The 13,855-nt window shown below is 40.6% G+C and overlaps 1 protein-coding gene across 4 annotated transcripts in view; it reads right to left on the bottom strand.

Annotated features, from left to right (window-relative positions):
- Window positions 1–1,694: 1,694 nt before the first annotated feature.
- LOC123761303 (sodium-dependent phosphate transport protein 2B) overlaps window positions 1,695–13,855 on the bottom strand; it is a 49,093-nt gene continuing 36,932 nt past the window's right edge. For all 4 annotated transcript variants that reach the window (XM_045747234.2, XM_045747235.2, XM_045747237.2 and 1 more), the window contains 9 exons: window positions 9,440–9,568; window positions 9,112–9,197; window positions 8,812–8,917; window positions 8,398–8,513; window positions 7,474–7,816; window positions 7,202–7,354; window positions 6,894–7,018; window positions 6,417–6,606; window positions 1,695–4,937 (listed from right to left, as the gene is read on the bottom strand). In XM_045747234.2, coding sequence (XP_045603190.2) covers window positions 4,636–4,937; window positions 6,417–6,606; window positions 6,894–7,018; window positions 7,202–7,354; window positions 7,474–7,816; window positions 8,398–8,513; window positions 8,812–8,917; window positions 9,112–9,197; window positions 9,440–9,568 — 1,550 coding nt within the window. In that variant the 3' untranslated portion in view covers window positions 1,695–4,635. The remainder of the gene's footprint in view (window positions 4,938–6,416; window positions 6,607–6,893; window positions 7,019–7,201; window positions 7,355–7,473; window positions 7,817–8,397; window positions 8,514–8,811; window positions 8,918–9,111; window positions 9,198–9,439; window positions 9,569–13,855) is intronic.

The raw sequence follows: 13,855 nt of genomic DNA, 5'->3' as shown, positions 1-13,855 counted from the left end.
AACACTATTCCGTCAACTGGAAAATGTTGCCATGGAGTGTCACTCCTTACCAGAGGAGTTTTAAAACATTATGTTTGCGTAAAAGCGCAGCTCCTATGACAAGTTGTCACAGGCGTTGTCAATACCCGTTGATTGACAGTTGAGAGGCGGGATCAAAGAACCAAAGCTCAACGAACGCAAACACAACTAGGCGAGTACAAAGTACAATGTATGTAAGTGAAGCAAATGTATTACAAAAATAATAATCTGAGACGTAACAGCAATTACCCAAGTCAATATGGGCCGTAGAGAACCGAATACCCACATGTTATAATACCGACGACAAACTGAACTCGCCTTCTAATGTGATACCACCCTTCCGTCACAACATTGTGGCAGGACGAAGAAAACAGACTTAAACCACTTAGCTGCTTAGGAGGGCACTATAAACATTCCTAGTCAGTCTGAGCTATTCCACCAGGACCTCTGTGGAGTGCAGGAACCTACTCTCGTCGCACTCAACACAACACTGGTGGGTTACTGTTATGTTGTTTACGTTTTCTTTCGAAGCAGGGAAGCCAGGGATTTGATTCACAGAGATCTAGACCAAAAATGAGAGATTGGATAAATGCATGGAAATGGACACAGCAAGTGGGTGACAACAATGTGAGGGAGAAACAAGATGTATGTATTTCGTCGACAGAAGCACTCCGATACTGCTTGGGGGTTCTGTCCGAGCCACCACACTGGTACCCGTTCGACTCTTCAAGCCCAACACGGGCGTTTTTCAGACTTGTAACAAACGCATCAATTCGTCCTCGTCAACAAGGCCCAAATACTCGCTTATCAAGTCACCATTGTTTAATTTTTTTTTATTTTATGTTTACAAATGAAAAACACTTTACACACAACTAACATTTGATGAAGTATGTACTTATAAGTCTTGAGCATTGCTTCGTTCACGTCCTCTGCTCAAATTGCACCTTTCTAAATGCTTCATTCACGCACTGCAAACACCATTATTAGCCAACATACCCTAACCACGTAACCAAGCCTATTCAGCACATCTTGGTATGAAATATTAACTTATACGCACTACGTTAGAATTTATGAAATGAGTCTTTGGGTTCAGCCGCCTGGACAAGCCTAGCCTGAGGTTGACAAAACTCAACCCATGGGATTTGTTTTGTTGGGCGATTAGAAGTTTTTTGCTTGCGAGTTTTGATAAGGCACACGGAAGATTTCGTTGGGCAATATAATGCAATACAATATACAATAATAATGGGCAGAATGCAGGGATTTTTTTTCAGTTTAAATCGCTTCTACACAAATGGCAGAAAGTAAAATTGACTAGTGTGTATGGATTGAGTTTGAGAATCCCGACGTCACCGGGCTCAGCGAAACTTATGAGAGAGAAGATATAACTGAAGGAGCATTCCATCGTCCATGGTAGTACCCACCTTACAATAAAGACACAAGAATAAATAACAGGTGGTGTTATAATGTGTGCACGGATTTTATCCAGGGTGAATAATTTATCGTAAAATTGAAGTACAGTATTCTAAATTTGACTAAATCTTACTTAGGCATACAAAGCTTCGTGTCTAAGTGGGATTCAGGTGAACACACACACCTAAAAAGCTTACGTGAATACAAATTCCTAGAAGCTTAGGAAAATACACCTCCAAAAGCTTAGGTGAACACAAACAGGGGAATACATTATTACATTTTATTGAATATAAGATCATTAATTGCTCAATTTTTTAATAATGTATTTACTAATATTTACATTTACTATCACAATATCTACAAATATACATCTTGCCAGAAAACGAAATGCCTCGTGACATTTATGATACATTACACTTTGGTGCAACCAGTAACATCAGACCCTTGCTAGTTGTAGATACATTTATCCTTTCACAACCAACTTACAGACTCGAAACTTTAGAAAATTGTATACAAATTACATCTGACATAATAAAGCAAGGAGAGAGATGTTACTGAAGCCTTCTTCAATAATGACTTGACCTACAAACGGATTATGAGCTCGAGAAGGCCTTGTAGGTGTCAGATAATATTGAACTTCCCTGGTAAATTATAACGATATTCACTGTAAACACAGTTTGCCCGTCATGAGTTACGAGTTCAGTTTTATGAGAAACTTGGCTTGTTTTTCCTCTTCGTATTGACATACTCAGGTACATATATGCATTTATGCAGCTACCCTACTGGGTTTTTGTTGTATTAAAAAAGTATCTACGGTGTATTTTTTTTAACATGCTGACTTGTGTAAATTCGTAGAGAAATGTTATGTTTGTTACATTCATGGCTGTTATTAACCATACACAGAATACATGACTATGGGAAAAATGTGACTTTAGCAAACAACTGCCTACTGTAAATACAATACAATATTACTTTGTATAGTGTTGTTATATGTACAATAGTGTGTTGCATACTGTACACTCAAATACAATACTGTTTTGCATTATGCAATTATACATACATTACTGTATGGCATTCTGTAATTAAAACAAAACCTACTGATAGACTAATTATTAATGCAATACTGTATTGCATGCTGTAATTATAAATGTTATATTACATACTGCATTATATAAACAAAACTGTATTGCGATCTTTCTACAGATTCTCATGTATTTATAAATGCGTGTGTTTACAGGAAAAAACATAAAATACAGTAATATATTAATATACTGCTTCTAATAAAATAATTGACACCGTTAACCTTTTGATCTACGAGTGTATTTCCTCGTGCTTGCATGCATACAGCATACGTCTTGGAGAGTATATACTGTACATACAGTATATCTCTTAAGGTGTATATGTTATACACGCGTTTACGTCTTTGACAATGCATATACTGTGAATATTCTGCACCAACATATGTCTGCACAGTACATATGTTGGACAAGCGGTATGCAAACTGAATACTGTGCATGTCTATACATAATATAATTTCAGCTGTGCATATACAAGTTGTATTTATAAGCTCATCACAGAAAGTTGTGAGAGAGAAAGGTAGTGAAAAGGTCGGCCTTACTGCGTGTTTTAAAACAACGACTCGTGCTATTTAGAAAATCTTAATATACATTACAGTGCCATGCAAATCAGCTCACGAGAAAATCATGCAAATAGTCACCTACAAAACTTAAATTGTATGAATTACAACACAAATGCAAAGTTGGTGAAGCCTGAAGTTTGAACATATACATGTTGATCATTAAAACATTGAAGCCAAACGAAATGCATAAGAACTGGGTTCGCAGCTAATAAAGGTATCCCAACTATCAGGGGACAGGCTTACCAAGGCCCCCTCCCTCCCATAGTCCAAGTCGAAGCAATCAGCGTGGTCACCCACCAACTACTGACCTGACCACAACGGTGTTTAACCAACTGGGAAAGTGACCTTCACATCATCCACTGTGCCACGCTATAGACTTGTATAAACATCAAATGCAACACGAATCTGGATAGGAATTATAAAACTGTGACTATTCAGGTACCTAAGTCTTTAATGATTACCTTGCAAGACAAGGACCTAAGTTCAACTTCAAAGTGAAAAGGTCATTGCATTTTTTTAACTCTTTATTTATGTGAGAAACAAAATTGTAGTTTCCTTCATTAACAAGAGATATCAGTATGAAAATATGAGTTGAAGTCTGTATAGATAGCTAAAATGAATTATTTTTTACAAATAATGTGTCAGATAAAGAATTATTGAGTCAGATAATACCAAAAAATATCCTAAATAATGTTTGAATTCTGATATGTTAAACAACTCTTCTTAAATTTTGCTTCTCACGTGTCAAATCTGGTTACGATGATTAAAACAATATATATTTATTGCATCATACGATTTGTGAATGCAACATCCTTGTGGTACATTGTAATGATAATGTTGATGATGATGAGTGATAATGAAGACAACGAAAATATGTTTGGATGAAAATGACCTAACATAAAAAAATAACATGTTTTAATAGTAAAAAAAAACAATAAATAAGCCTTCAGTGTAAAACCAGACCCGGAATATCTGGATCATTAAGAAATCAAATATAATAATAATAATCTGCAAGTACCCTTGAAGGACCAAGAAGATGCAGACAGCAGGTTCGAGACATATCACTTAAGGACAGCAGCGTATGTCCTTGACGAGGTGGAATTCCTAGAGATCTAGTGCCTGTCTATTAGCTCCCATTATTGACTAATAGTAATAATAATAGAGATCAGGGGCAGAAAAGTACACAACCACTGACGTTAACCTTTTTGGGGGGCTAAATGTTGCACCTTTAACATGTGTATAATGCTAAAACATTTATACTAAAGCATGACAAATGATGAGAATTAAGTACAACAGTTCAGAAAAGGAGATTTGCAACGCGAATAATTAGGCACAATATTCGTTTGAATGGAATGTAGAGAAAATATAAAAGGAATAGAAATACTGTCATGGCAGGACGTACCAGCAGTACTGTCATGGCACTTGCCACCAATACCGGCCTGGCATTAACATTCAACCATTAGTGCCATGGTAATAATTGCCAAAAGTAGGCCTACTGGCATGGCAGTAGCCGCCACCAATCGGCCTGCTGCCATGGCAGTACTCGCTACAATACTGAATCAACCAGTTTAAAACCTAGTATCAGTGCCCTCGAAAGCTTTGTTTTCCAATCCAGAATTCTTGTTGACTTCAACTCTTTGCAAGTCGTTGCTTTCGCTTTCTGAAATACGACAGGATTTGCAGCAAGGCAGAGCCAGGCAGCAGGCATCGTAGGGCTGGAGTGAATGTAGGGGCTTCGGTAACCAATTCCACGTCCGCAAAAAGCTTGGTAAGATACTGGGCTTTTTGCTTTGAAGAATGTTGATGATGACTGCAAGAACAAGGATGATTGCCAGAGGCAGACCGACGATATACATGGCTAAACTCCCTCCTGGAAATGAAAGAATCATATGTAAGCAAATTATAAAATATTCTCAAAATATTACAAACAATTTAGAAACTGATAATTTTAGTATAAATGTGTATATATATATTTTTTTAATTTATAGAGCAAGAAAATAAATTTTGTAGACAAATAATCATAAAGAATGTGTCACTAGCCGGCTAGACATATCAGAAGGCAAACACGATATCACATTCATTGACAACTGGGAAATCTATAGAATTAAATGTATACAAGAGATGGGATGCATTCATATATATGGCAGGGATTCTTTATATCGTTTCTTCATTAGAAGCTAGTGTGGTTTACGTTTGTCGAGGTCTAAACTGATAAAGTATAAGATTTGGAAATGTATTTGGGTAGAAAAGGGACATATCAGGTGTGCTGTTATAGGGTAAAGGAGGTAACTGGGTATCGTGGTGCTGTTATGGAGTAGAGTTGTACAAATTAAAACTATGCTAAAAATGAGGACAAAAAGAAAATATAGTAAAATGGCAATATTTACAGGGGCTTTAGAAAGAACTCTTAGAGATGACAGTGATAGCAGATAGTATAATAAGAAGTGGATAGAACATAGGAACACAGCAGAAGACCTATTGGTCCTCTGTGAAGAAGCTATTAATTCCTAAACAAACTCATTCATATACAGTATATATGTCTTGCCTACGCTTAAAACAATCCAGTAATCCCGTCTCCATTGTGTCCCAGAAATTTGTTCCATTAATCTAAAGCCACATTCCCAAAAAACAAATACGTAACAAGGAATTTTAGGTATAAAAAAATATCAAATTTATATAATTGTTTCAGGTTCTCTCTGCAGACACATATTTGACATCCAATTAAAATTACCCATAACATACTCTTGTATACATTTGTATACTTCGAGTCATATTCCCGCTTACTCAATGCATTTCAAGAGAATGAAAATTAAACTTCCTTAATTTCTCTTCATTAGTCTTCATGCCATGTCTTAAATTTGTCATCCTTATCTTCTCACGTCCAAGTGAATTTATGTCCATTCCGGAGTACGGAGACGAAAATTATATAATCTAATTTGGGCCTATCAGGGGGCAAAATAAAGCTATAGAATAACATTAGACGTCTAATAAGACGTCTAATATTAGACGCGTATAGCTAGTAGTGTTACCACTTACTAGGTATACGCGTATGTTACATTCAATTCCGTTTTAAACAAACATTATATATGACTAAGAGAAGTATCTAAGTGAAATTAACCGAAAAAATATATCCTTACTTACAATACAATACTGTTTTGTAGTCTCTAATTATGTATATTGTATTACATACTGTAACCAAAACAATACTGCATTGCACACTAAAAAAAAATACTGAGGGGAGCGTTATATATCAAACAAAGAGTCATAAAGAACCAGGCATATAACCAGCTCAGGAGACACCAGTTGATGACACACCCGAACACCTCCATTACTGGCGTACATCACTCACCTAGAGAGAGGAGGAAGACAAACCCAGGCACGAGGAAGAACATCATGATGAGGTAGAGGACGGCGAACCAGCGGTACTTGGCTGTGGTGTTGCCCAGGCGCTTGGCCAGCGGGATGGGGAACCTCATGAAGGGGATCGGGTAGAAGAACAGGATACCGAAGATGTTGAAGAAGAGATGGACGAGCGCGATCTGTGAGGGAGAGAGACTGGGTCAGCAGCAGTACTAACTTGTCACTTAACGAATAGTGCTGAGACAGAGAGAGACACAGAGAGAGAGAGAGAGAGAGAGAGAGAGAGAGAGAGAGAGAGAGAGAGAGAGAGAGAGAGAGAGAGAGAGAGAGAGAGAGAGAGACAGACAGAGGGGCAGAGACAGAGAAAATGACTAAAACTACTAAAATGTGAACATATTTATTAAAAACAACTAAACTGAAAACTGAATAACAGGGTTTACTTAAAGCAAAATTAATGAAAACAGACCTGGATGGCATAGACGAGGCCGTCTCCCTCTCCAGCCATAGATGCCAGAAGAGCCGTAGTGGTGGTGCCCAGGTTGCTGCCCAAGGTCAGGGGATACGACCTCTCCACCGTGATCACTCCGATCCCTAATTAGATATACCACATTTTAGCATTAAAAAAATTTCAAAATTATGAAACCAAAAACCAATTATTTCCCCTTTTTCAGAAAACTTAAATGTACAAATTATGATATTTACAAATTGTTAAATGGCATTCAAGTTGCGCAAATACGAGATGATATAATTGGGCAATGGATGCACAGGACTAACCAATGAGAGGTGTGAGTGTGGAGGTAAATATAGAGGAAGACTGCACTACGAAGGTCATGAGAGCGCCCACCAGGATAGCGATGTACCCGGTAAGCCAGGGAAGGTAGGGGATGTTGGCGTTGATGGTCTTCTTGATGATCACAGCCATCTTGCCTGTTGGAGGGGTATCATCAACACGGTTAAAATACGCCAATAAATACAATTATGGGGGAGACACAAACATCTTGCGAGGATTATTCAAGGTGTTGGAAGTTTCATTTGAGGAGCTGTACCTTTCATCATGGAGTTGAGGATCTTGACTATGGCGATGAGGGCCGAGCACAGGATGAGGAGGGAGCAAATGAGGAGGATGATGCCCACTTGTGCATCCGTAAGCGAGGTCTGATAGAAGAGGAAGTGACACGAGTTGGGAACAGCCACTTTGACACATCCAGCAGCGGTTGTGGAGGCCGCCAGGGCGGTTGTGGAAGCCGCCAGGGCGGTGCTGGTGGCTACTGGCTCGCTGGTGGAGGAAAACACCATACACGATTTCTTGCAGTACTTCTTCACGAGTGAAGTCTCGTTAACCAAAGCCCCTTGATTTGTGCTCCAAGCCGTCAGCACGTCCTTGTCCAACTGTGGAAATATTGAGAGCGTCCAGTGCATATTCCATGATATACACGCAGAGAATCAGTCACTATGTGGAAGAAAACAAATAACCCAAGCCACACATGTTATGAAGAGCGAATGACGACGTTTCGGTCCGTCCTGGATCCATCTAAAGTCGTGATTAAATAAGTCTCCAGGACTGATCGAAACTATCACTTTCGTTTAATTTTATTAAGTATGGGTTGGATTATAATGAGTTTGTTATAAACGTCTTAAGAAGGTAGACTTTGAAGAGCTTGCTGATATTGCAAGTAAATATAATGGAAGATTTTATTTACATTACAGAATAATATAAATTATGTAAATAGTTTCATTAAAAAATCTATTATTCATTTTAATGTTGACACTGATATAATAACTTGGATACTTCATTATTTTAGTCGACTGGATGCCGTATGTTAGAAAATAATCACTAATCACTTTAAAGACAGAATCTATTTGACAGGCCATTTGGCTTCACATACTTTTTACATGAATACAAAGCACGCATATAATATATATTTATATACTCGCACTGTTGTTGTTGTTGTTGTTGAATCAAAACTGACCTGTATGATGAGTTTGGTGAATGGGTCAGTGATGACTTTAAGCATCTTGATCTCTCCACCACCTTTGACCCAGGCGAGATCCGACACCATGGCCGTGGTTATTTTCTCCAACATGCCTAAAATTGGTTGAATAGAATCATTAACACATCGTGATACTCTGATATTCATCATCTCCATCACATCTTACTTTCTCTAATTTATCTTCATTTACCATCTTCCCTTGCATGACATGTCAAGCCTCACTTTACCAGATAAGTAATACGTTCTAACATGTTACAATATTCTTAATTGCTCGTATATAGTGTTCTGGTATTTTATTATCAAAAATTTCAACTGGAACAAGTTTAATAATGCCGACTCTCTCTCTCTCTCTCTCTCTCTCTCTCTCTCTCTCTCTCTCTCTCGTTTATTTACCTGTAGCGATTTCGATGATGAGGAGAGTGATGACTGAGAGCCAGTTGAACATGTCATGGACGGTAGCTCCGGCGAAGGCGCGACGAAACTCATTACGGTCACCAACCTGTTTCATGAAGAGACTATGGTGACCACTCGGCACTAACATATTGACCCGTGTAACACGAGTAAAGCTGTGAGACTCAAAAAGAAACGTGTGAGCACAGTTACAGGGTGAGAGCTTCGTCACACTGGATATATTCACGTTACATCCACCATACGAAAAACATTATTTCAACCGCACACGAACACACTACTGACCTGCGTGAGGGAGACGATAGTATTGGTGACGGAGGTGCCTATGTTGGAGCCCATGATCATGGGAATGGCTGTGTGCACATCCAGAACTGTGAAGAGTAACAATAAAAAGGATTAGCAAAATAAACAAATACTGGAATTACAATAGAAACATTATTGGCAAACTACTTGAAAATTTAAACAAAATCCTAAGTGTTGATGTACACGAGCTAGAGCAAGAGATAATGACAGATATGATAGTCAGAAACACACACACACAGACAGACAGACAGACAGACAGACAGACAGACAGACAGACAGACAGACAGAGATGGGGGAGTTGAGAACTTACTCTGAGCGGACACCATGGAGACGATGATGGAGGTTGAGGTTGAGGAGGACTGGACGAGGACCGTCACCAGGATGCCGATCATCAGGCCCACCACAGGGTTCTTCACGTACTGGTTGTTCATCACATCACCTACAATTAACAGAATTATTACATTAACAAAATAATCATTTACGTCGTCGCTTCTCCATCTTCTTAGGTGGGATTTGGTCATCATTTCAACAGCCACGTTATTGTGCCTTATATTCTGCAATTGATAGTTCCAGTGCCGTTAAGTTCATCAGGGAAATTTTGCATATAGCTGCAGAATTATTTTGGCAGCATTCGGATTCACTCTTCACGTTGCCAGTAAGTAGCCAACACGGACATGATCAAATACATTTTTAAGGTCAATACTTCCCTATGATAATGAGCAAAGCCTAGAAAATACAGATTGAATAATATCTAACTTTGAAACAGCATTATTATCACACTGTTTTATCACAATCGTTATAGCCCGGCTCCTGTGCCAGGTAAGTCCACTACGGGCTCACCATAGCCCGTGCTACTTTGAAACTTTTGTTCTAAGTACCTGAATCTAAAACAAGAACAACTTATCACACGTTTACTCTTCTGCCTCCACTGGCTGTTGTTTTTGTTGTTGTTTAAGATTCAGCTACTGGGAACTAAAAGTTCCAAGTAGCACGGGCTATGGTGAGCCCGTGACGGACTTACCTGGCACAGGAGCGGGGCTGAAACTTGCATGCTCCACTGGCACATCACCTGTAATTTAAGCAACACAGGTGAGGCGTGGAACACAAGCCAGCCAGCAACGACAAGTGTGGATACAATTCTAAAACATAATGACAATTTGACAAAGGTCAAGGTGGAGATTTAGTCACCGATGGCAAAAACGTGGGCCATCCAACCAGCTTTTATCACGTGTGGTGGAGACAACCTCCCCCCATCCTCTTCCCCATCCCTCCCTCTCCTTTTCTCCCTCTCCTCCTCTGAGTCACCTCTTATCTCTTATTTCTCTGCGTCACTTACACACTTCCCCCACCAGGACCGGCTGTGAAGAGTCAACCAGCAGCTTCTTGCTCCGGGTGTCGTCAAATACCTAAATAAGCATCGATTGATTCATTTGTTCTTCCAGGGGGACCACAAGGAGCTGGGTCGCTGGAACACGTGTGTGTGACGCTCGGGCCGTCAGTCCCGGGTAGGCCTGGGCCTGAGCTGCTGGGTGTGGTTATGAGACTTAATGAGAGGCCGAGCATGACCCCCCCCCCCCCGGACTGGGTGGGGTGGGTGGGGGTTGTGGTGAGCGGTTGGGGGTGGATGTGAGCGGGTGGGCGTTGTTTTGAGCGGTTAGGTGTTGTTCTGAACGGATGGGCGTTGTTCTAAGTGACGGGGCGGGGTTACAAACAAGTGGTCGCGGCACCTAGTGAGTGGGTCTGCAAGCTTGAGCAACACCATTCTAAGACCCAAGTGCAGGAGGATACAGGTCTGCAAGCTTGAGCAACACCATTCTAAGACCCAAGTGCAGGAGGATACAGGTCTGCAAGCTTGAGCAACACCATTCTAAGACCCAAGTGCAGGAGGATACAGAAGAGTTGACTCAACCGATTGGCTCATTCATCCCGTATTGTACAACTTTCTTGCCTCCTGAAGCAACTATGACAGTGAACACACAGTCTCATCACACTCCATCCGTCCGCTCACCCAATTAAGTCACATTATCATCAAAATCGATCAATCCGTTACAAATACAATGCTATAATAAAAGTAAAGGACCATATTATTGACATTTATCGAGCTATGACCTCGCTGGGTTAGGTGGGTGGATTGGGTTCGTACGTTTCTGGTAAGGAAATATTTGTAATAGCTAAGAGATAGCTTGTAATAGCTACCTAAGATAACAAACACTAACAATAATAAGATTATATTGACAGCATCTCTTGGCCATTCAAGAAGAGGCCAAGATATCACTATGTTATAAGAGATATGTCTAGTACTGTAGTATATTTGTATTATTTTGTATCGTGGTTCAATGCTGAATTTTATTGCAGTGCGCTATTTTGTAGCGTTAGGCATAGAAATGCATTACATTGCAGCGTAATATCCTGTGGAATAATACAGCGGATGAAATGTATTATGCTGTGTCTCAATGGCTTCTTGTGTCGCTGTACCTCCCTTTATTATAGTCATTAGCATAGTAATGTATTCTAATGCTCCGTGAGAATTTTTTTGATAGGCAAGAAATGGGCTGCATAAACTGTTTTAACTGTTTTAGACACTCATTATATCCGACGAGATAAAATAGCATCGCATTAAATATAATACGTGATGATATGAGAGAGCGAGAAAAAGCCATTTTCTGAAACAGGAAGTTACACTTTTCAATACTAAAACTTCCAGTAGCAAAACAGGATAGGTTCTTTGAGTGCGTTAAAGTCGCCTAGAAGACTGAGATAGGTGTGGAAACTGGGATGGTACAGGGAGGCGAGGGAAGGTGAAAAATGGTGCAAAGAACCGAAGTGGTGGTGCAAGGGGATGCAAGATAGTGAGGATGTCATTGAGTTACGGTGAGGTGCAGGAAGTGATTTGTGAACAAGAAATAGTACCCGATTTGCTTGTATCATGAGAGAGACAGAGAGAACTCGTTAAATTAAATTAGGACATAAACTATGAAAACGCCCTTAATGTCACACGCAGAATAAATAAAATAAATCCACTAAAATTAATTTAATAAAAAATACGATTAAATAAGAACGATAAAGCACAAGAAAATAAAATATGAGGTAGGAGGCGCCTCAGCCATGGCAAAAATGTGGAGGAGGAAAAGGAACAAGAGCAATAGCTAACAAATCGCCTAACGAACCAAACTAACTTCTTTAATAACAAACACTAACTCAGTTACGCGTGACGGACGCTGCGTGATAGACACCACCCTTATTGTACTGGGGGCGCCATACTGCCAATTGTAAATCCCTTCCCAAAGCTAAAATTCCAATCCTAGTTACCTGTCAACTACCAGTCAGCTACCACCTTCCACCAGTCAACCAACACAGTATTACTATTAAGCGCAAGGCCGCGCAGGTAAAGACTGGCCTCTTCAAGAAATCCCAATAATAAAGATGCCTAGCAAGAGAGGGTGAAGGAGGCTCCGACGAGCTCCATGATCACCTGGACCATTAAGGGTCAGTCTTCCCAGTCGCAGGTTGTGGCTTTGGCCTTGAGCGTTCCCTTCGTGAACTTCTGCATGCTTTCCCGGCATGTTTTTGTATGTGTACCGGGCGAGTGGTCACCCCCCCCCCCCTCTCCCACACTCCCTGGCCTTCACCATTTGGCTTTTTTGGCTTGGGTCGTCCGGCAAAGATGGCATTGTTACCGTCATCTCCGGGGCAGCGTGATTAACAGTTATGGCTTCGAGAAGTGGCAGTCCAGGTCGGTCAGTCTTATTATGCTGTCTTGTGTACGACGACAAAAACATTGATTGAATAGATAACTATGCAAATTTAATGATTTGGTTTCGATTATACGTGAGTTTCAAGCATTGATATAATGGATTCCTTTGTAAGGGGATGCATGGTTGGGTTTTTTTTCCTACGCTGGCAGCCGCAAAAACTGTGGCATAGGAGGTAGTGAAGACTGGATGATGATGGGCAGTGGGGAGTTTCCCCCTCTATATCGGTAGAAGGAGAGGGAAGGGAGTCTGATGGTGGTAGTGGTGGTAATGGTATTGGTGGTCATGGTGGCGGCAGTTGAGGTGGAAGTCGTTGTGACGGCGATGGTAATACTTGTGGTGAGGATAGTGGTGGTGCTAGTGGTAACGGGTGAGGTAGTGATGGTGGTGGCGGTGGTACTGACGTAAACCCACCACCGATAGTGGTAAGGGTGGTCTTTATGCCTTTGTGACAGTCTTGCGTAGGTCTTGATCATTAGAGTGACGCGATGGGCGTCACTCGGTCAACTGTGTGCACACGCTCACGAGCGCACACGTGTGCGTGTACAAACATAATAGTCCATGCGGCCGAGTAATTAAGCTTATTGAGAACCTTCTTATCTTAAAGTTATTTTGAGACGATTTCGCGGCTTAGCGTCCCCGCGGCCCGGTCCTCGACCAGGCCTCCTTTTTGTTACACATCCCCAGGAAGCAGCCCGTAGCAGCTGTCTAATTCCCAAGTACCTATTTACTGCTAGATAACAGGTGCATCAGGTCGAAAGAAAATCTGCTAATTTATTTCCACCTCCAATGGGGATCGAACCCGGAATCTCAGGACTACGAATCCGAAGCTCCGGCAGGACCCAATTACCTTGAGCAGTAATTAAAAACTAATTACTCCTCTCAGCCTCTACCCTAGTAATCGCCTTCCATTCATTCGTTAGTTTACACACACACAAGTAACGTGGTTTACACTTATTCCTTTACTTATATAC

The sequence above is a fragment of the Procambarus clarkii genome, chromosome 7 (genome assembly GCF_040958095.1).
Source record: "Procambarus clarkii isolate CNS0578487 chromosome 7, FALCON_Pclarkii_2.0, whole genome shotgun sequence".
Taxonomy (NCBI): Eukaryota; Metazoa; Arthropoda; class Malacostraca; order Decapoda; family Cambaridae; genus Procambarus; species Procambarus clarkii.
This window is presented reverse-complemented; position numbering and strand designations above follow the sequence as displayed.